The following is a 21,628-nucleotide window of genomic DNA, read 5'->3' as shown; positions in this document are numbered from 1 at the left end:
AGATTGGTTCCCGGCCCGTCCTGTGTCGACCAGCCAGGTGACAGCCAGGAGGGAGGAGCTGGAGGTAACCGTGACGGCGGAGCATTTCATCGTGATGTCACTGTTGATATTTGGTTCCATGTGGGAGGGGCTTACAGCCAGTGAGAGTCTGCTCTCTGAGAGAGAGGGAGGGAGGGAGGGAGGGAGGGAGGGAGGGAGAGAGAGCATGAGACATTACAGTGTACTGTATGTAGCCTCTCGTAAACAGACGTAATATAATGTTACTCTCTAAAGGGACCCATATAGACACACACACACACACCAGTTTGTATTAAAATGCTCATTTGAGCTCTTAACACTGTAGTTTGTGACCAGACAGTGTCTTCCTTTCTAACATATATTTTTTCACATTATCATTAAGATGTAATTAATGTTAAAGGACTAGTTTGGTATTTAGCAAATATCACCCCTGTTATTAGGTTATTTACAATCATATACAATGGTCCATATACAGTACATGCCCATAGAGATCCATTATATGGTTAGCTGATGGTTCTCTGTGAGGATTATGTACTGCTTAGCTGTGAGCTGTCCCCAAGATTGCAAAGTCCGTCAAAAATGTTATATGGGCCGTTATATTTGATGGTATATAACCTTATAACAGGGCTTAAGCTGCTAAATACCAAACTAGTCCTTGAACATCTTACCTATAGGTTTCACAGTGAGGTTGGTGGTGCCAGACATGTCGGAGGCCCTGAGCTCCCAGACCCCCTGAGGGTTGAGCTGGTACTGCTCCACCTGGCAGCGGTAGGTTCCGGTGGCCCCCAGGCCGGCCCTGCCGAGCCCCAGGAGGCACGTCGATTTTGTCCACTCTGAAGTCACTCACTGGTGGAAAGACACACAACTCTCAATGTAACTGAATAAAGTCACATCACACACATTCACTTCCAGACAACAAACAGTCTTTGCATCGAAGTAACATGCTCGCATTTTAGGAGGAGAAAACAGGGTTCGGTGTAATTCCAAGGTGTCTCACCTGTCTGTTGTACCTGTAGCTCGATGACAGCAGAATCATTTGAGAGCGCGTACCATTGGCCGTGAGCGTCCCCGAAGCCACTCCTCCACCACACAGTAGTACCGCCCACTGTCCCCTATCCTAGCCTGCCGATAGGTCAGCTCAAAGGTCCTCCCCTCGCCCCGCCTCATGCTGATTTGCTGTCCGGTGCCTAGCCCCGCCCATGTCCCCGGTGTCACCACCCCATTCTTGTTGGAGACGAGGACGGATTGGTTCCCGGCCGCTCCTGTATCGACCAGCCAGGTGACAGCCAGGAGGGAGGAGCTGGAGGTAAGCGTGACAGCGGAGCATTTCATCGTGATGTCACTGTTGACACTCGGTTCCATGTGGGAGGGGCTTACAGCCAGTGAGAGTCTGCTCACTGAGAGAGAGGGAGGGAGGGAGAGAGAAGGAGAAAGGGAAAGAGAGAGGAGAGAGAGGGGGAGGGAGAGAGAGTATGTTGTTAATTTCCCTTAAAGGGTGTTCTGTTATCATACATTAAGGGAAGGGTTTCTGAGTGACTACCTCTGTAAAAAATATTACCAGCTCCGAATGTTGTTATATTGAATTGTTGTTAGATGGTTTTGATTGTATTATTGATATTTGTATACTATTGTATGTCCATTTCTTATTATTTGTCAATGTTAATCATTTTCTGTACTGCTTTGGCAACATAGGTCTTTCATCTGTCATGCCAATAAGGCTTATATGAATTAGTCTATGAGACATCACATTGTACAGTATGACTCTCGTAAACAGCCGTAGAATGATAACGTGTGCGTGTTACTGTATGTCCGTCCCCCTAGCCTTCCTCAGTCCTACCTGGCCTCCGCACCGACACCCCCAGGACGTTGGAGGGCTGCTGCTTCCTGTGGATCTTCTGCAGGAAGGGCGAGACAACGCACTGGTATTGGCCCTCCTCCAGGGGGCTCGCTCTGATGATGCGTAGGATGTGACGCACGTCCCGCTCGCCGTCGTCGTCTTCAGCTGGTAGTTGCTCTGCTCTCCCAGCCAAGTGATGTCATGATCATGCGCCACAGTCAGGATGGTGTCGGGGGACGACGCGCCGCGCCGCTGCAGGATCCAGCTGACCGTGACGGGCAGACGGGGTCCTTGGACGCGACACACCAGGTTGGCGCTGCCCCCCTCGGTCACGGGAGTGTCACGGTTGGTCAGCGACACCGACAGGAGAGACTCTGAGAGGAGGAGGAGGAGAAGGAGGAGGACATGGTTATCGGTGACGTGAGAGACACAGTTTGGACTTTGGACTGTTGAAACTGAATCTGTTTCATGACATGGTCAACCTACTGTTATGATCTCTGTCTCTATCAGTCGAAACAATTCTCTTACCAACAGACGCGACGGCCACATCGCACTCCTGTGATTGGCTGTGGGATTTGCCGGCGTCGCCGTTGGTCGCCGAGTTCCACTCGGACACGGTGCACCGGTAGGTCCCGGCGTCGTCGGGTGTGACATCACTCAGCTCCAGAGTGAAAGCGCCGGCCTCCGGGTGGAGCGCTCAGACGCCGCGCTGCCCGAACTCCACCCCCACCTCTGTCACCCCTTCCTGGCTCAGGGTGACGACGTCGCCGAACGGGCCGCCGGCCACAGAAGCCTTCCTGCGTTGCCAAGCGATGGAAAGACGAGCCTTGACCCCGGCCACTCTGCAGGTCAGCTGCAGCCTGTCGCCCTCGTTGACACTCCTCATGTCCTTGGTCTCCATGGCAACTGACAATCCGCTCTCTGCCAGCGCAGGATTAAAGTGGTGAGTGTGTGTGTGTGTGTGTGTGTGTGTGTGTGTTTTTATCCTGGCATGGATGCTCAGAGTATGATGACTCACCGGTGGCTGAGATGCTGACAGCCTGAGTGACGGAGTTCTGACTGGGCCCTTTCTCCCAGGCTCCTCCCCCATCTCTCTCCTCCGACCACGCCCTGCACCCATACACGCCCTGGTCCTGCGCCCGGACCGGCCGCAAGGTGAGCAGCTGCTCCCGTTCGCCCGTCCGCTTGGCCTTCAGCTCGCCGCCGCTCCGCCGACGCCGGGTCTACGGTCAGGACGCCAGCGGGGCCGATGCGCGCCATCTCCTGGCCGTCACGGACCAAGGCCAGGGAAAAGAACCGACCGGCCTGGCCCTGGACCTCCACACTGCAGCGCACTTTCAGCTCCTCCCCCTCCCTCAGCTCCGCCTTCTGGACCTGGACGCGCACCGCCATGGAACCCTGCTCCGGCGCCACCTCTGGGGAACAGGGAACAGATCGCCACCGTCTCCGTCACACAGGAAGCATATCGTAACATACTGTATATCTGTTGACTACAGGAAACGCATCATAAATCATCTCCACTGGATGGAAACTCATCATCATGTTCAACGCCATCTGTAGGAGCGGTCGGAAATTCAACGCGCACTCGTTCTCAATGTCATCATTTGGCCTTTTATTAAAGGACCAACAGCAAACAAATAACTAACGCAAATACTTCAAAACACACAAAACAATTCATGTCATGCGGTATCATGTGGTTGAAAATTGTTTGCCCTTCTGCCCCTCTAGAACACCTGTCCATTGATCCTAAATCAGGGGACACACCACACCCACAGTTAACGTCATCCAATTGGAGCAATTGAGCAATTCAGCTCAATCATGAAGACAAACAACAAAACCTCAACACAAGAACATACCAACACATGATCAGTATAATTCACAACGGAAAAAGCACTCAACATATTCATAATCAGTAATCAAATAAGGACATCATAGTTCAATAATGAAATCATATCAGTAAAGAAAGTCTGTAAATGGCTTCAACACCATCTCCTTCAGACAGGAAGTGCATCTCAACAGTCAGCCCCAACAGACAGGAAACCACACAGCTCATTAAGCTGGCAATTCTTTAAAGCATGGGTTCCCAAACTCCATCAATTTGGCCTTGACCTCCACGGTGGTCTTCTCTGCATCCCTCTGTGTGATGGCGAACCAGCTGCGGTCCGGATCCTGGATCCACTCCGTGGCCTGGCAGTAGATCCTCCCCGCGTCCGACACCTCCAGCTGGGCCATCTTCAGCCTGTAGGAGGTCTCCCCCACCTTCTCCAGACCAATCAGATCGGACTGGTACCGCCCCTCGAACCCCGCCCCTGGAGTCAAATCACGATCGAGGGAGATGATGGGGCGGGGCAAGACCTCCCCGTCTCCGTGGAGATACCAGGTGACGGACAGGTGGGTGTGTTGGAAGGTGCTGGAGGAGGCGTGGCATTGCAGGGAGAAGGCGTCGCCCTCCGAGAAGGTCAGGGAGGCGGGGCCAGAGGAGGAGGCAGTCAGGGTGTCCTCAATCACTATGGAAACGAGAGCTCGATGTCAACATCACTTCAACCCTGTGTGAATATGATTACTGCAGCGTTGATGTGATCTGTAGCCTACTGATGATCTCCCCATCAACACAGTAAGGATGTGATCTACAGCCTACTGGTGGTCTCTCTATGCACCCTAAGGATATAATCTGTATCCTATAGATGATCCTTCAATTAACTATAGGCTGTGAACTATAACCTGCTCTCCCCCAATAGCTATATCAACTAGAAAGTACATTTCCTGGAGAAAATGTGAGGTGGGCTAGCTGCTGCAGCTGTATGTAACAGCTACTGCTAGAACTACTATGGACCAGGCAATCTCCATGCACCCACCAGCGAAGACCGTGCGTCTCTACCCCACTCAGGGGCTGAGTTGTGGGGTCTGTGGCGTGGATAGTGGCATGGTGGTGAGACTCTGCCCCCTCAGGTCAGAGCTGGTTGAGGACAGTGTACCCCTCTCCGGGCCACCTACCCGCCCTGAAGACCATGTGTCTCTAGCCCAATCAGGGGCTGAGTTGTGGGGCCCGTGGCGTAGATAGTGGCGTGGTGACGAGACTCCGCCCCCTCGGGTCAGAGCCGGTCTAGGACAGCGTACTGCTCCCCGGACCATTCACATGCACCCAACCGTGAAAACTGCGTCTTTAGCCAACTCAGGGTCTGAGATGTGGGGACGGTGGCGTGGATAGTGGCGTGGTGGCGAGACTCCGCCCCCTCAGGTCAGAGGTTGTGGGGGGCAGGTCAGTGATTGCCAGGCCATCCCCATGCACCCCTCATTGGAGACCATGTGTCTATAGCCCACTCCGGGCGGAGCAGTAGCTGTGGAGGTGTTGCAGTACGTGTTTGTTATAAGTACTGCTAGTACTACACTCAAAAATAGATTAGACCACTCATCATAACTCATAGTTTTATTGAGTTCAATAGCTGAAAGAGGAGAACATATATTAATATGAGTTTGCAGCCTGAAAAAGTGTAATTCTGAATATTTCTTTGAATATAAGGAAGGAAGGAATGAAGAAAGAAAGAAAGAAAGGAAGGGAAGGAAGGAAAGGAAGGAAGGATGGAAGGAAGGAAAGAAAGAAGGGAAAGAAGGAAGGATGGAAGGAAGGATGGAAGAAAGGAAAGGAAGGAAAGATGGAAGGAAGGAAGGAAAGGAAGGATGGAAGGAAAGTAGGAAGGAAGGAAGGATGGAAGGAAGGAAGGAAAGGAAGGAAGGATGGAAGGAAGGAAGGAAGGAAGGAAGGAAAGAAAGAAAGAAAGAAAGAAGGAAGGATGGACGGAAGGATAGGAAGGATGGAAGGAAGGAAGAAAGGAAAGGAATGATGGAAGGAAGGAAAGGAAGGAAGGAAGGATGGAAGGAAAGAAAGAAGGAAGGATGGAAGTAAAGGAAGGAAGGATGGAAGGAAGGATGAAAGGAAGGATGGAAGGAAGGATGGAAGGAAGAAAGGGAAGGAAGGAAAGACAGAAGGAAAGGAAGGATGGAAGGAAGGAAGGAAAGGAATGAAGGATGGAAGGAAAGAAGGAAGGATGCAAGGAAGGAAGGATGGAAGGAAGGAAGGAAAGGAATGAAGGATGGAAGGAAAGAAGGAAGGATGCAAGGAAGGAAGGATGGAAGTAAAGGAAGGAAGGATGGAAGGAAGGATGAAAGGAAGGATGGAAGGAAGGATGGAAGGAAGAAAGGGAAGGAAGGAAAGAAAGAAGGAAAGGGAGGATGGAAGGAAGGAAGGAAAGGAATGAAGGATGGAAGGAAAGAAGGAAGGATGCAAGGAAGGAAGGATGGAAGGAAGTAAGGATGGATGGAAGGAAAGAAAGGAGGAAGGAAGGATGGAAGGAAGGATGGAATTAAGGAAGGAAGGAAAGAAAGAAGGAAGGATGGAAGGGAAGGAAGGGAAGGAAGGAAGGAAGGAAGGAAAGAAAGAAGGAAGGATGGAAGGAAGGAAGGAAGGAAGGAAAGAAGGAAGGAAGGATGGAAGGGAAGGGAAGGGAAGGGAAGGGAAGGAAGGAAGGAAGGAAGGATGGAAGGATGGAAGGAAGGAAGGGAAGGAAAGAAAGAAAGAAGGAAAGGAAGGATGGAAGGAAGAAAAGAAAGAAAGAAGGGAAAGAAGGAAGGATGGAAGGAAGGATGGAAGAAAGGAAAGGAAGGAAAGATGGAAGGAAGGAAGGAAAGGAAGGATGGAAGTTAGGAAAGTAGGAAGGAAGGAAGGATGGAAGGAAAGGAAGGATAGAAGGAAGGAAGGAAAGAAAGAAAGAAGGAAGGATGGACAGAAGGATAGGAAGGATGGAAGGAAGAAAGGAAAGGAAGGATGGAAGGAAGGAAAGGAAGGAAGGATGGAAGGAAAGAAAGAAGGATAGATGGAAGTAGGGGAAGGAAGGAAGGAAGGATGGAAGGAAGGATGAAAGGAAGGATGGAAGGAAGGAAGGAAGGAAGGAAAGAAAGAAGGAAAGGAAGGATGGAAGGAAAGAAAGGAGGAAGGAAGGATGGAAGGAAGGATGGAATTAAGGAAGGAAAGAAAGAATGAAGGATGGAAGGGAAGGATGGAAGGAAGGATGGAAGGAAGGATGGAAGGAAGGATGGAAGTTAGGAAAGTAGGAAGAAAGGAAGGATGGAAGGAAAGGAAGGATAGAAGGAAGGAAGGAAAGAAAGAAGGAAGGATGGACGGAAGGATAGGAAGGATGGAAGGAAGGAAGAAAGGAAAGGAAGGATGGACGGAAGTAAAGGAAGGAAGGAAGGATGGAAGGAAAGAAAGAAGGATAGATGGAAGTAGGGGAAGGAAGGAAGGAAGGATGGAAGGAAGGATGAAAGGAAGGATGGAAGGAAGGAAGGATGGAAGGAAGGAAGGGAAGGAAGGAAGGAAAGAAAGAAGGAAAGGAAGGATGGAAGGAAAGGAATGAAGGATGGAAGGAAAGAAGGAAGGATGGAAGGAAGTAAGGATGGATGGAAGGAAAGAAAGGAGGAAGGAAGGATGGAAGGAAGGATGGAATTAAGGAAGGAAGGAAAGAAAGAAGGAAGGATGGAAGGAAGGATGGAAGGATGGAAGGAAGGATGGAAGGAAGGATGGAAGGAAGTGAAGGAATGGAAGGGAAGGGAAGGGAAGGGAATGGAAGGGAAGGGAAGGAAGGATGGAAGGAAGCAAGGAAGGAAAGAAGGAAGGATGGAAGGGAAGGATGGAAGGAAGGGAAGGAAAGAAGGAAAGGAAAGGAAGGATGGAAGGAAGGAAGGAAAGGAAGGAAGGAAAGAAAGAAAGCAAGAAGGAAGGAAGGAATGGAAGGAAGGATGGAAGGGTGGAAGGAAGGCAGAAGGAAGGAAGGAAGGATGGGAGGAAGGAAGGAAGAAAGGAAGAAAGGAAGGAAGGATGGAAGGAAGGATGGAAGGAAGGAAGGAAAGAAAGAAGGAAGGATGGAAGGAAGGGAAGGGAGGGTGGATGGAAGGAAGGATGGAAGGAAGGAAAGAAAGAAGGAAGGATGGAAGGGAAGGAAGGGAAGGATGGAAGGAAGGATGGAAGGAAGGAAGGAAGGAAAGAAAGAAGGAAGGATGGAAGGAAGGGAAGGGAGGGTGGATGGAAGGAAGGATGGAAGGAAGGAAAGAAAGAAGGAAGGATGGAAGGGAAGGAAGGGAAGGATGGAAGGAAGGAAGGAAGGAAAGAAAGAAGAAAGGAAGGATGGAAGGAAGGAAAGAAAGAAATGAAGGATGGAGGGAAGGAAGGATGGAAGGAAGGAAGGAAAGAAAGGAGGAAGGAAGGATGGAAGGAAGGATGAAAGGAAGGAAAGGAAGGAAAGATGGAAGGAAGGAAGGAAAGGAAGGATGGAAGGAAGGAAAGTAGGAAGGAAGGAAGGATGGAAGGAAGGAAAGAAAGAAAGAAGGAAGGATGGATGGAAGGATAGGAAGGATGGATGGAAGGAAGAAAGGAAAGGAAGGATGGAAGGAAGGATGGAAGGAAAGAAAGAAGGATAGATGGAAGTAGGGGAAGGAAGGAAGGAAGGATGGAAGGAAGGATGAAAGGAAGGATGGAAGGAAGGATGGAAGGAAGGAAGGGAAGGAAGGAAAGAAAGAAAGAAGGAAAGGAAGGATGGAAGGAAAGGAATGAAGGATGGAAGGAAAGAAGGAAGGATGGAAGGAAGTAAGGATGGATGGAAGGAAAGAAAGGAGGAAGGAAGGATGGAAGGAAGGATGGAATTAAGGAAGGAAGGAAAGAAAGAAGGAAGGATGGAAGGGAAGGATGGAAGGATGGAAGGAAGGATGGAAGGAAGTGAAGGAATGGAAGGGAAGGGAAGGGAAGGGAAGGGGGGGGAAGGGAAGGGAAGGAAGGATGGAAGGAAGCAAGGAAGGAAAGAAGGAAGGATGGAAGGGAAGGATGGAAGGAAAGGAAGGATGGAAGGAAGGAAAGGAAGGAAGGAAAGAAAGAAAGCAAGAAGGAAGGAATGGAAGGAAGGATGGAAGGATGGAAGGGTGGAAGGAAGGCAGAAGGAAGGAAGGAAGGATGGGAGGAAGGAAGGAAGAAAGGAAGAAAGGAAGGGATGGAAGGATGGAAGGATGGAAGGAAGGATGGAAGGAAGGAAGGAAAGAAAGAAGGAAGGATGGAAGGAAGGGAAGGGAGGGAGGGTGGATGGAAGGAAGGATGGAAGGAAGGAAAGAAAGAAGGAAGGATGGAAGGGAAGGAAGGGAAGGATGGAAGGAAGGAAGGAAGGAAAGAAAGAAGAAAGGAAGGATGGAAGGAAGGAAAGAAATGAAGGATGGAGGGAAGGAAGGATGGAAGGAAGGAAGGAAAGAAAGGAGGAAGGAAGGATGGAAGGAAGGATGGAAGGAAGGAAGGAAAGAAAGAAGGAAGGGAAAGAAGGAAAGATGGAAGGAAGGATGGAAGAAAGGAAAGGAAGGAAAGATGGAAGGAAGGAAGGAAAGGAAGGATGGAAGGAAGGAAAGTAGGAAGGAAGGAAGGATGGAAGGAAGGAAGGAAGGAAGGAAGGAAAGAAAGAAAGAAAGAAGGAAGGATGGATGGAAGGATAGGAAGGATGGATGGAAGGAAGAAAGGAAAGGAAGGATGGAAGGAAGGATGGAAGGAAAGAAAGAAGGAGGGATGGAAGGGAAGGAAGGGAAGGATGGAAGGAAGGAAGGAAGGAAAGAAAGAAGAAAGGACGGATGGAAGGAAGGAAAGAAAGAAATGAAGGATGGAGGGAAGGAAGGATGGAAGAAAAGTAGGAAGGATGGAAGGGAAGGATGGAAGGGAAGGATGGAAGGATGGAAGGAAGGGAAGGAAAAAAAGAAGGAAAGGAAGGAAGGATGGAAGGAAGGAAAGAAAGAAAGCAAGAAGGAAGGAAGGAATGGAAGGATGGATGGAAGGGTGGAAGGAAGGCAGAAGGAAGGAAGGAAGGATGGGAGGAAGGAATGGAAGGATGGAAGGATGGAAGGATGGAAGGAAGGAAGGAAAGAATGAAAGAAGGATGGAAGGAAGGGAAGGGAGGGTGGATGGAAGGAAGGATGGAAGGAAGGAAAGAAAGAAGGAAGGATGGAAGGGAAGGAAGGGAAGGATGGAAGGAAGGAAGTAAAGAAAGAAGAAAGGAAGGATGGAAGGAAGGAAGGAAAGAAAGGAGGAAGGAAGGATGGAAGGAAGGAAGGAAAGAAAGAAGGAAGGGAAAGAAGGAAGGATGGAAGGAAAGAAGGAAGGGAAAGAAGGAAGGATGGAAGGAAGGATGGAAGAAAGGAAAGGAAGGAAAGATGGAAGGAAGGAAGGAAGGAAAGGAAGGATGGAAGGAAGGAAAGTAGGAAGGAAGGAAGGATGGATGGAAGGAAGGAAGGAAAGGAAGGATGGAAGGAAGGAAAGAAAGAAAGAAAGAAGGAAGGATGGATGGAAGGATAGGAAGGATGGAAGGAAGGAAGAAAGGAAAGGAAAGGAAGGATGGAAGGAAGGAAAGGAAGGAAGGAAGGATGGAAGGAAAGAAAGAAGGATGGATGGAAGTAGGGGAAGGAAGGAAGGAAGGATGGAAGGAAGGATGAAAGGAAGGATGGAAGGAAGGATGGAAGGAAGGATAGGAAGGAAGGAAGGAAAGAAAGAAGGAAAGGAAGGATGGAAGGAAGGAAGGAAAGGAATGAAGGATGGAAGGAAAGAAAGAAGGATGGAAGGAAGTAAGGATGGATGGAAGGAAAGAAAGAAAGGAGAAAGGAAGGATGGAAGGAAGGATGGAATTAAGGAAGGAAGGAAAGAAAGAAGGATGGAAGGGAAGGAAAGAAAGAAGGAAGGATGGAAGGGAAGGATGGAAGGATGGAAGGAAGTGAAGGAATGGAAGGGAAGGGAAGGGAAGGGAAGGGAAGGGAAGGGAAGGGAAGGGAAGGGAAGGGAAGGGAAGGGAAGGGAAGGAAGGAAGGATGGGGGGGAAGGGAAGGGAAGGGAAGGGAAGGATGGAAGGATGGAAGGAAGGGAAGGAAAGAAAGAAAGAAGGAAAGGAAGGATGGAAGGAAGGAACGGAAGGAAGGAAGGAAGGAAAGAAAGAAAGCAAGAAGGAAGGAAGGAATGGAAGGAAGGATGGAAGGGTGGAAGGAAGGCAGAAGGAAGGAAGGAAGGATGGGAGGAGGGAAGAAAGGAAGGAATGGAAGGATGGAAGGAAGGATGGAAGGAAGGAAGGAAGGAAGGAAGGAAGGAAGGAAAGAAAGAAGGAAGGATAGAAGGAAGGGAAGGGAAGGGAAGGAAGGGAGGGTGGATGGAAGGAAGGATGGAAGGAAGGAAGGAAGGAAAGAAAGAAAGAAGAAAGGAAGGATGGAAGGAAGGAAAGAAATGAAGGATGGAGGGAAGGAAGGAAGGAAAGAAAGGAGGAAGGAAGGATGGAAGGAAGGATGGAAGTAAGGAAGGAAGGAAAGAATGAAGGAAGGATGGAAGGAAGGGAAGGAAGGGTGGATGGAAGGAAGGATGGAAGGAAGGAAGGAAAGAAGGAAGGATGGAAGGATGGAAGGGAAGGAAGGGAAGGAAGGGAAGGATGGAAGGATGGAAGGAAGGAAGGAAGGAAGGAAGGAAAGAAAGAAGGAAGGAAGGAAGGATGGAAGGAAGTAAGGAAGGATGGAAGGGAAGGAAGGAAGGATGGAAGGAAGGATGGAAGGAAGGAAAGAAAGAAGGAAGGATGGAAGGGAAGGAAGGATGGAAGGGATGGAAGGATGGAAGGATGGAAGGAAGGGAAGGAAGGAAGGAAAGAAAGAAAGAAAGAAAGAAGGAAAGGAAGGATGGAAGGAAGGAAGGAAAGGAAGGAAGGAAAGAAAGCAAGAAGGAAGGAAGGAAGGCAGAAGGAAGGAAGGAAGGAAGGAAGGAAGGAAAGAAGGAAGGACAGAAGGAAGGAAGGAAGGGAAGGAAGGGAAGGAAGGAAGGAAGGAAGGAAGGAAGGAAGGATGGATGGATGGAAGGAAGGAAGGAAGGAATATGAATGCTACCACAGTAGTCATAAAAGGGTGCCTGTACAGAGAGCCTGCACGTGTCCCCAAATTCAAATCCCAACTGATACTGTGAGCATCCTCTCATTCACGTCAATGGAAAGGCATGCCGGCTTCAGACAGCTCTCTCTCAAAAAGTATAAAGGTCACAGCCTAGATATTGACACCGTAGGAATCCTGAGAAAATGCTGAACATTTTAGGCTATGATATGTCCGTGTAGCCTAAAAACTGTAGGCATGGCGACGAGTTAGAAAAAGGGTAAAAATGCAAAATTAGCAGCTCAAAAGGTAGAGTGTGGGCCCATACGTTTCAATGAAGAGCGCAGTTGCTGAACAAATCGTCATACAGCGAAAACTACTACTGTAATACTTACATTGTACGAATCAGCACAGTTGTGTGAACGTTTCGATGTATAATACGTGTGTGAGCTTTCAAAACTGTAGGAGTGCCAGCAGTTTACAAAATGTGTAAATATTTTCAAAGCAACAGCTGCCACCACTCTAAAAACATAATGATACTGAACATTCCACCAGCAGTTTCAATGGCACAAAAATTACTATTAAAAGTTAAATTACTAAAAAACTATAAAAAATATCAATAATCTGAATACATCCGTTAAAGGATTAACATGGTGGTTCAATATAACACTTTCCAGGTATCTTTAGGCAACAACAAAACACATGTGTTTAACTATTTCAGAATTCATCCATACAAATTCTTTTAAAACATGTTTTTAGAGGTCTGAATCTGCCACTCAAAAAGTTCACTCACTCAAAACTGGGCGTGATTCATAACAACTGATTGACAGTTCTCTGAGCAAATGACCAACTGGAATCATTATGATTGACAGGCGTGTGCCCCGTTACCATAGCTACCACCGCTCCGAGCTAAACAACACAAGAGCTAGATCGCGCAACAGCCAGATCAATAGCCATTTTTCTAGCTGCTAACCAGGGGCATTTACAAAGTCCTTAATATTATATTAACCCCCAAACATTATAAAGATACACGCTACGTAACAGGCCGTATCCTCGAATTTGCATTAGGCCTATTTGGGAAAAGTACGATAAAAGTATAACGACGACACGTCTCCCCCACGACAGAGGAAAAGCACCCTGCAGCCGGCCACGCAAGCTTGGAGGCTTGGGCTATTAGACTAGCTTTCAGCCAGCTACGAACAGTAGATATAGACCTAGTTAGTCAAATAATTGCAACTGTGGGTCTTACCAGAAGACAGATCATTTGCGCTGTGAAACCGACATAAAATCCGCATTGTTCACCAGTCTAACGTTATTTATCTTAGTAGGTGTCCAACAAAGCCAGTTGAACACTGAAACGTTACTGTTCTGGGAACATCTGTCAGTTGTGGTGATATAAAGGAATTGAGTGGAATACCACCGCAATAACTGATTATTAGTCAGATCAATTCAATCATTATAGCTTGTTTCATATACAAAGGCAACACAATGTGCGCTTTACAGAAAGGGGGAGAGGATGTAGCCTACATGTAGCCTACTTATCCTACCCCGAATTATGTGGGAGACTGCATGCGTTTGGAGAGAGCGGGCCGTGCACCACGACTCCGTGAGCGCAGCGGTCAAGGGGTATAGCCTACTCCGGAGTCTGGAGACTAACAGGTCATGCAGTCAATAGATCTCGTTTTGAATGTTATCGTAATGCCCTCTGGTTCTAATAGAATATATCTACTGGAGCTGTTTAATCCCAAAATGCGCAATGCTTCCTGAAGTTGGGTCGGATCGAGGTGCTGGGATGATCAACATTATGTGGAGCAGATGCCACAGTGATGATAAGGTTTACACAACTTTCAGAATGTTTTGCAGAATTACAATTATTTAGAGTTGTAAATTATGAAAGGAACATAATAACTTGACTTAATATCTTCACCTCCACCCACCCTGAAATGTAGTCATAATTTTAGCACAATAGCCTCTATATGCGCATCACAACGCTGCAATACAAGACCTTAGGACAAACGATTCAGTACACAGCAGGTGTGTTTGATCAAGTTCAAATGTGAGAATAAATAAATGACAAAAACCCGCACGGGTACTGTAGGACTACGTCTTTATTTTACGAGGTAATTGTTGCGCATACAACATGACATTAAATTAAGACATAGGCTACTTTCTCATAAAACAGGGCGGTGTTGTAACATTTATAATACTGCAACCTGTCCTCCAGGACCTGCACACCTCCAGAGCCCTGAAGGGACCTGGACCTCCCGAGTCCCAGTATTGGAAATGTAGTGATCTGGCTACAAGAAAAGGGGACAAATTATAAAAGCGATTAGTAATAGCATCGATATTTTGCATATGCAAAACAGCATAAATTACAACAATAGGCTATTTATCAGTAAGTCTAAATTATATCGAATTAAGTTTGAGCGAGAGATAATCGGGAGATTCTTGTGGAGACAAACTGACTTATATCCACCTTTGACTTCGTAACTTTGCCTATTGTATTGGCCTATACAACAAAGCACGCTCACAACAGTTATGGTAGGCTATCGCTTCGGAAACCTTACAGCACAGTTTCTACCTGGTGCAAGTAGATTTGATGCCAGGGAAGAGTACAGTATGGTGCGCTGTGTTTATGCCAGGGAAGAGTACAGTATGGTGCACTGTGTTTATGCCAGGGAAGAGTACAGTATGGTGCACTGTGTTTATGCCAGGGAAGAGTACAGTATGGTGCACTGTGTTTATGCCAGGGAAGAGTACAGTATGGTGCGCTGTGTTTCTGCCATTGCACTGGAGGGCTAACGTTACCAAAAGCAAATGCATTGAGAGCTAACGTTAGCATGCTAGGATAATTAACACAGCTAGCTGACATTCCAAACATTAGGCTAGCTAACATCAACATGCTGGATAAAGACAGATAGCTAGCTGGATCAGACAGCTTTTTAAAAACTGTTGCCAATTACAGCTAACGTTATGGTTCGTTTATCTAACATTAGCTAGGTTGGCTACTAATCAGACACGATCATGGTAAAAACTTCCCAATTTGTATGACAACCACAAATACAATTAGGCCTATAAAATGTACAAATTATATTAAAATAAGAGGTGGTCATCATTGAGACTGCAACTATTCAATTGTTCTCAAGATGAGAAAAGGTTCAGAACTACCTTACCGTGTTCGATAGATGGTGAAACGGCGCAGACAGGTTTGTGTTGGAGGCGGGTGCAGGGGAGTGGAGGAGGGTTTTTCAAACTTTAGGGTGACGCCAAGAATGGGAAAAACGTCACGAATTCGGAGTTTTTTTACCCCGAGTCAAATTGGACTGAAAATGTTACGCTTCCAGTTTCTCAAAAACGACAAAACGGATATATTTAATGTTTTTATTGTGTTTCTTCAATGTCCTATTGTGCAAATAGCACGTTCAAACTCAAAAAAAAGTGAAAATCACCATGTTAATCCTTTAAAGACCTAAACATCGTGAACATTTTAAAGTTTGAATGAAGTTTCTAGCACAAAGTATGAAGAAGTTATAAAGGAGACAAAAAACGGGGAGAATAAGAAAGAAAGAAAGAAATAGTGGGAATATCACAAGTTGGGCTAGCTTTTACAAGCTAGCCCACCTAATAATTAGAAGTTGTGGTGGTTAAGGTCTGGTGACGGTTTGTGATACCGGCAGAGCAGATACAGGCTGGGATAGAAAATAGGATCACATTAAAACTCGGAGAAACTGCGTCTTTCGTTACCCTTCAGGGTGGTCTTGGCGTTGTACGTGCCCCAGTAGACGGCCTCGGAGTTGGGGGTGTGGCACTCGTACACGCCTTCGTCGGTGTCCAGGAGCCGCTTCATGTGGAAAAGCACCGAGGTGGCGGATAGGCGCTCGATAGTGATGTCGTTACTCCGCACCCGCTTGCTGTACACGGCGAAGGCGAAGTTGGGGTCCTCGGTGCTGGCGATGTTGATCTCCATGTCGGGCCTCTGGGGCTTGTAGATGGAGAACCGGAACTCTTGCTTCGCCAACTTGTTAGAGAAGCCGGTCACGTTGCAGGAGATGGAGATGGGGTAACCGATCGCCCGATAGAGTGGACCGGGCTGCACCTCGACGAGAACCTCTGTTTGGCCTTGATGAAGAGATGAGGAGAAAGAGTGAGAGGAGGGAGGCGAGGAGGAGGAAAAGACAAGGGGGTGAGAGGAGGAATAGGAGAAAGGAAGGAGGAAGAGAGGAGGAGAGATCTACAGTATGGAGCAGGGAAACATCCTGTTGGGTGGGGGTTTTCAGTCACAATAACTCCTACCCTAAATGTTACCCCACTTTTACACACTGTCCGTCATCCTTCTGCTACAACATGTGAATGCAGCTCTTTCACCAACACCTGGATAAACTGAAGGTCACCTTGTCTACAGAGTTGGATTGGGTTGAGTTTTTTTGCAGTTTTATTTATTTATTTATTTATTTAGTTTTTTCCCTCCATATTACAAAAGTTGAAGTTGTGAAGAACCCACTTAATATAACAAACAACAGTTTTTGGATCACTACATATTTTGTCCAGGTCCTGTGAGAAGTGTGAACCGCTCAGAGTCTCTGAAACCCTTTTTCTCTGCTTTCAGGTGTACCAACATTCACAGAAGCCTATCTTATTCAAATAGTTACAGATTTCAATGTATATCATTTGAAAGTTTATAATCTGCACTTTCATAATCTGTAAATAAAAAAATAAAAAAAATAAAAAAACTGTTCAATCTGAAAAAAGACCTTGCCCTGCTTGGAGACTGTGTAATCACCACCATGTTGGCAAAACCAATTATTTACCAAAGTCATTTTTATGCATGATGAGAGATTTTCTGAGTGCATTCACGAAAGGACTCCACCAGATTAGATATTTGAGACATTTCATCACCACATCCTTTAGAGACGGCTTTGCGTATATCATGATGCAGAAATGCTGCACTTCTCAGCACAGCTGTTCAGGTTATTTCTGTCCCTTCCCATACAGGCTTAAAAGAACATGCATGCAATGTGCAGCGTCTGGCGTCGTGTAGCGAGGAGGATCAGAACAGAAATGGAGGAAATCAAAATAAAAAACAATGAATGAAAATCAAAGAAAAAAAAAAAAAAGGATTCAAACATAAAGTGCCTTTTCTCTCTTTTCCAATGCTTTTGTAATAAATTCAGAAATATTACATGATTCCAGTTATCACATAAGATAATTCTGCAGAAAGGAAAGTGTCCGTTACTTTTGCTTTCAGCAAGTTTCCCACCCCTGGATACGGCCTGCTCTTCCATAGAGGCAATAGCAACAACTAAGACCTGTCTCATGGTTAGGCCTTTTGGATGGCTTGATTACAGTTAACATCACTACTGTACTGTCTCAGAGCACACAGTCTGTCTCCCTGCATCCTCACACAGAGACATCACTGGACAGTCTGTCTCTGTCTCCTCAAACACTGAGACATCATTGGACAGTCTGTCTCCCTGCCCCCTCACACACAGAGACATCACTGGACAGTTTGTCTCCCTGCCCCCTCACACACAGAGACATCACTGGACAGTCTGTCTCCCTGTCTCCTCACACACAGAGACATCACTGGACAGTCTGTCTCCCTGTCTCCTCACACACAGAGACATCACTGGACAGTCTCAGTCTGTCTCCCTGCCTTCTCAACCACAGAGACATCATGGGACGGCAGTCAAGGTAGAAATGGGAACAATGGAAACATTAAAAGAATACACATGGATCCATTTATGTTCTTGGCCTTGCTGTCTTCTGTTTCACCATGCAAATACAGTACTGATATTTGACACCAATGAGAACTCATACACTCACACACAACAGCCGGGACAGTTAGCAGTTCTAGAACACAATGTTTCTATTGAAACTGCTTCCTCTGCTTTTAAACCAATCTGGCAGAATGGATCTTCAAGAGACTCCAGTTTTAGAACAGATAGACATTCTAGACTTACAAACATTCCAAAACTGCTTTAAACCGTCTTGTCTGTTGCATGTGAACCTTAAATGTTAGGAGGCAGGTGTGTAAGGTGTCATGCTGACGGTCTTACCCCACTGGACGAGCTGACTCAGCAAGAGCAGGAGCCACAGCTGCTGCTGGACACTCACACAGCTCATCTTGACCCTCCTAGAGTAGAGTCCTTATCCTCCCCAGGTGGCAAGTTGGTTTACTTTACTTGCTGCCAGTCACTATATATGAGAAAGGTTTCTGACAACAGGAACATCCCCCTGATCTCTTACTGCTATCTGTCTGTCTGGGTGTCTGAGTGTCTGTCTGTCTGTCTGTCTGTCTGTCTGCTTTCTGTCTGTAAATGACAGGAAGTTAGATATGCGGTTTCCTCATACGTAATTGATGCACAGTCAGCTGTGATAGCTGACAGCAACACTGCATGCATTTCCACCTCAAAGAAACGTAGGCTTATTTTGTGTACTGTACATGTCTTCGCTTGCATGAGTGTGTGATCCAACATATCGGTCTCAAACTTATGATGGTGGTAGAAGAACTCTACAGATGTGGGAAGTTAGAAATGTCACATGCTGCAGAATTTCACATCGCGGTATTTGGCAGGGAAATCCCGTTGGAAATCTCGTGGGATTTCAGACGGGTGTTATTTTGTTTTAGTGATGCACCACCGCCAGGTGGCGTCTTTGAGTAGATTTAGCAGGCTGGGCTCTGTTTTTCTCCTATAGTCTACGAATGAAGCATCATTAAGTTTCACATTCTTTAATTTAAATGCTCTGTTGTAAAGCACTTTGAGCTGAATTTATCTGTATGAAAGGTGCTATACAAATAACGTTTAATTGTTATTATTACCTTGTTCTCAAACACATGTTTTCGCCATCTGGATGTAATTTAATTATTACGAACACCTATATCTAGGCCTACAGTAGCCTATCTATCACGGTAACTGACGTCGGGTCAAGACGTGGTGGCTGTTAGGTCAAATGCGCAAAATAACAGTATTGTAAATATATTTGTTAGTAAAGATGTGGTGAACGTGAGGGTTTTGCGTTTTGTTTCTGGAACGCATTCAACTGGTAGGCTACTCGTAAACCCCGGAAGTAAATTTGAAGACGGGGCACCAGATAATGTAGCCAAGTCTGAGCGCAGTAGGCTTTATGGCTTCAGCACGATACAAAGAAAAAATAAGCTTGATCGACTTGTGGATCCATACAAAATTGACATAGTCGCCATGAGTAAAGATCACTCATTGCCAATCATATCCGGACATTAACTATCTTGTGCATAGATAGCGGCAGGTTTGACAGTGAGTGCCTTCACATGCACAATATACACAATATTTTGTTATTTGAATGATCTTGAATATATATATATTCAAGATCATTCAAATAAGAAAATATCGTGTATGTTTTTATTTATTTATACTGGCCGCCAGTCGTTCCATGAACGGCTATAGGGAATGCGCAGTTTCGTGCTGGCTACAGCCTATTATATGCACAGTTTCGCGCTACGTAGGCTATTATAAATAAGTATTATTCATTGGGGGAGCTTGGACTCGCTGGGGACTGGTGGAGAGACGCAGAGCCTCCCCAGACGCGACATCCTCCAGTTGGCTGAAGAGCTGCGCGCTCTGGCCTCCAAACAGCCACCTGCGGCGCCCCTCGCAGTGTCCACAGAAGAATACCCCCACCAAAATACCTGCATGGTGAAGACAAGCTGCAGAACTGTCTACCAATGCATGAAATGCACCTAGCTGTCTGTGAGAGGCTATAGCAGAGGATATGTGCGAAGTGTATTTGAGCTGCCGCCTCAACCGTGCGTATAAGAGCAGAGCGCATCAACTCGTGTATAGCTACAACTAGTAGCCCATAGCCATTAAAACGGCTTATTGTTTTATTCATATATCAACTAGATAATTCGATAATAATGAGTAGCCTAGTAGGCTTAAATTAATTCAATAGGGCCAAATAAGCCTTAAGTTGTAGCCTAGGCTACAGAACAATCACAAGACGCATAGGCCTAGCCTATCGTAAAAAGCGTTCTCATAGGCCTATATTAACTTAGATAATTATTAATTATGCTCAGGTCATAATGTCCGTTGAAAATAATTCCCTCTAAGCAGAATTTGAATTGTATTAAAATAGGCTAAAATTAAATTTCCACATATTCTGATTACTTCTAGGTCTATATAAAAAAAACATTTTTTTAATGTGTAGCCTAGGCTATAGGCTTCTGCGATGAACAAAACAGCCACAATGTAGCCTGCTTAGCGAGCGAGAGGGCAGTCTACCATAAAGTGTAGGCTATAGCCTAAACATAATGTAATATATCTAGACTACATGCATTGTGGTATTTCTTTATATAGGCCAGCCTGCAATTGTTTCTCAATAAACAGTTATGTCATCCTCTGAGTCCGAATGTAGGCTAATAGACCGGCAGCTCTAAATGACTTCCCAATCAATGAGACATGTGTTGAGGAATTTACATCCAAACACCTTAAACCTTTGTCCTCTCACTTCTCTTGTAATTCATCACCTCCCCCAAATATTCACATAGCTGTGCTAACATACAAAATGGCTTCCAGAGAGGCCATCTGTCTACAACAGAATAACCATCCTTTGTCATCCTTTGTCCCCAAATTGCCGCCTTTTTCTCATGTCACATGTCTGTACTCTTGGCCACGCCTGCGCAATAAACATTTTCCACGATTCCAATAAGTCCATCCATTCATCCAACTTTGTGCTGAGCGCAGCGCAGGCTGGTAGCCTACTGTCAAGGCTCACGACTGATGCACTCCCTTAACACGTCTCGCAAATTCCCAGACCATCAAGAGAATTTCAATATGAAAGACCTTGGGATTCCAGGAGTCAAGGCCGTTTCAGACGGGGAGCGACATTCCGCCTGCGTTCTCGCTCGGATCAGTGGGGGACGCACGCGTCCTGCGCGCAGCGGGGAAAGCTGACTACAATTCAGCTCTTGTCGCGGGCGGGCGCGCAGCCTAGTTCCATATGAGAACACTCCTCGGTCCAATTCCGTATAGTAGATCCGCCTGTGTACTTTCAACGAATGTATTATTAGACATAATATCATAATAATATATATAGCCAACGACCTCCTGAGCTGCCTGCTTGATGATGGTCTCAGGGCTAAAGAGGCCGCGCGTCGTTCCTCACCCTAACTATTGGCATGCTATCAATGAAAAAAATACATTGTAAATAAACATGGTTTTAGGCTATTGTTTTTATGTAGGCCTATAGGTTAAGCTATTTGTGTTCATAAGGTAACGTCATTGTACCTATAGCCTATAATCCAATTGACTGGAACCAGGGGGTTTGACAAAAGTTAAGAGGCAAAATAATTTGTCTTGACTGCATTCAAGATGTATCTTTCACATTAAAACTACATACAAAGCTGACTAATAGCATTAGAAAGATCTCTTCGAGAGCTTTCATTTCACCTGTTCATTCTGCCCAAATGTCACTCGCGCACCCCTCTGGTTCTAAGCCCCGCCACGGTCTCCTGTCATTTCTCCCTGGCTTGCAGGCACGACTTGCTCGCACGAAACTTGAAACCTATGTTATCATGTAGCCAGTAGATATGCTAAGAAAATTGCATATGTTTGCAAACTAAAACAAGTGAACACAATTTTACAATCGAAAATGCTTATGAGACCATTATTTTACTTATATGGGGCAAAAGTGGTTTCTCTTCCTGCTTCTGCCTAAGCCCTCCACAATACCACAACACAACGGTGTCATGTTTTACCGAAGGAGAAGGAGAAGTGAAGAAGACGGTAGCTAGCAGTAGCTAAAGCAGTTAGGTCAGGGTATCATCGTATAATTCCTTATTCCATTATAATTTCAAAACGAATAAACGGTATCGACCATAATTCAGTTTTT

At 46.2% G+C, this 21,628-nt stretch overlaps 1 protein-coding gene across 1 annotated transcript; it reads right to left on the bottom strand.

The window, feature by feature from the left end:
• Nucleotides 1-666: 666 nt before the first annotated feature.
• LOC311308110 (immunoglobulin superfamily member 3-like) lies at nucleotides 667-17,884 on the bottom strand (the record flags this gene model as incomplete). Its single annotated transcript, XM_084437046.1, has 12 exons — nucleotides 667-814; nucleotides 1,076-1,415; nucleotides 1,856-1,913; nucleotides 2,006-2,229; nucleotides 2,384-2,537; nucleotides 2,586-2,761; nucleotides 2,874-3,078; nucleotides 3,161-3,270; nucleotides 3,589-3,601; nucleotides 3,965-4,362; nucleotides 15,506-15,880; nucleotides 17,818-17,884. The coding sequence occupies 12 exons, from the start codon at nucleotides 17,882-17,884 to the stop codon at nucleotides 667-669; spliced, it is 2,268 nt and encodes a 755-aa protein (XP_084293172.1).
• Nucleotides 17,885-21,628: the final 3,744 nt, after the last annotated feature.

The sequence above is a fragment of the Borostomias antarcticus genome (assembly GCF_949987555.1).
Source record: "Borostomias antarcticus genome assembly, chromosome: 4".
NCBI classification, from domain to species: Eukaryota; Metazoa; Chordata; class Actinopteri; order Stomiiformes; family Stomiidae; genus Borostomias; species Borostomias antarcticus.
Note: the sequence above shows the minus strand (reverse complement) of the source record. Positions and strands in the feature narration are given on the sequence as shown.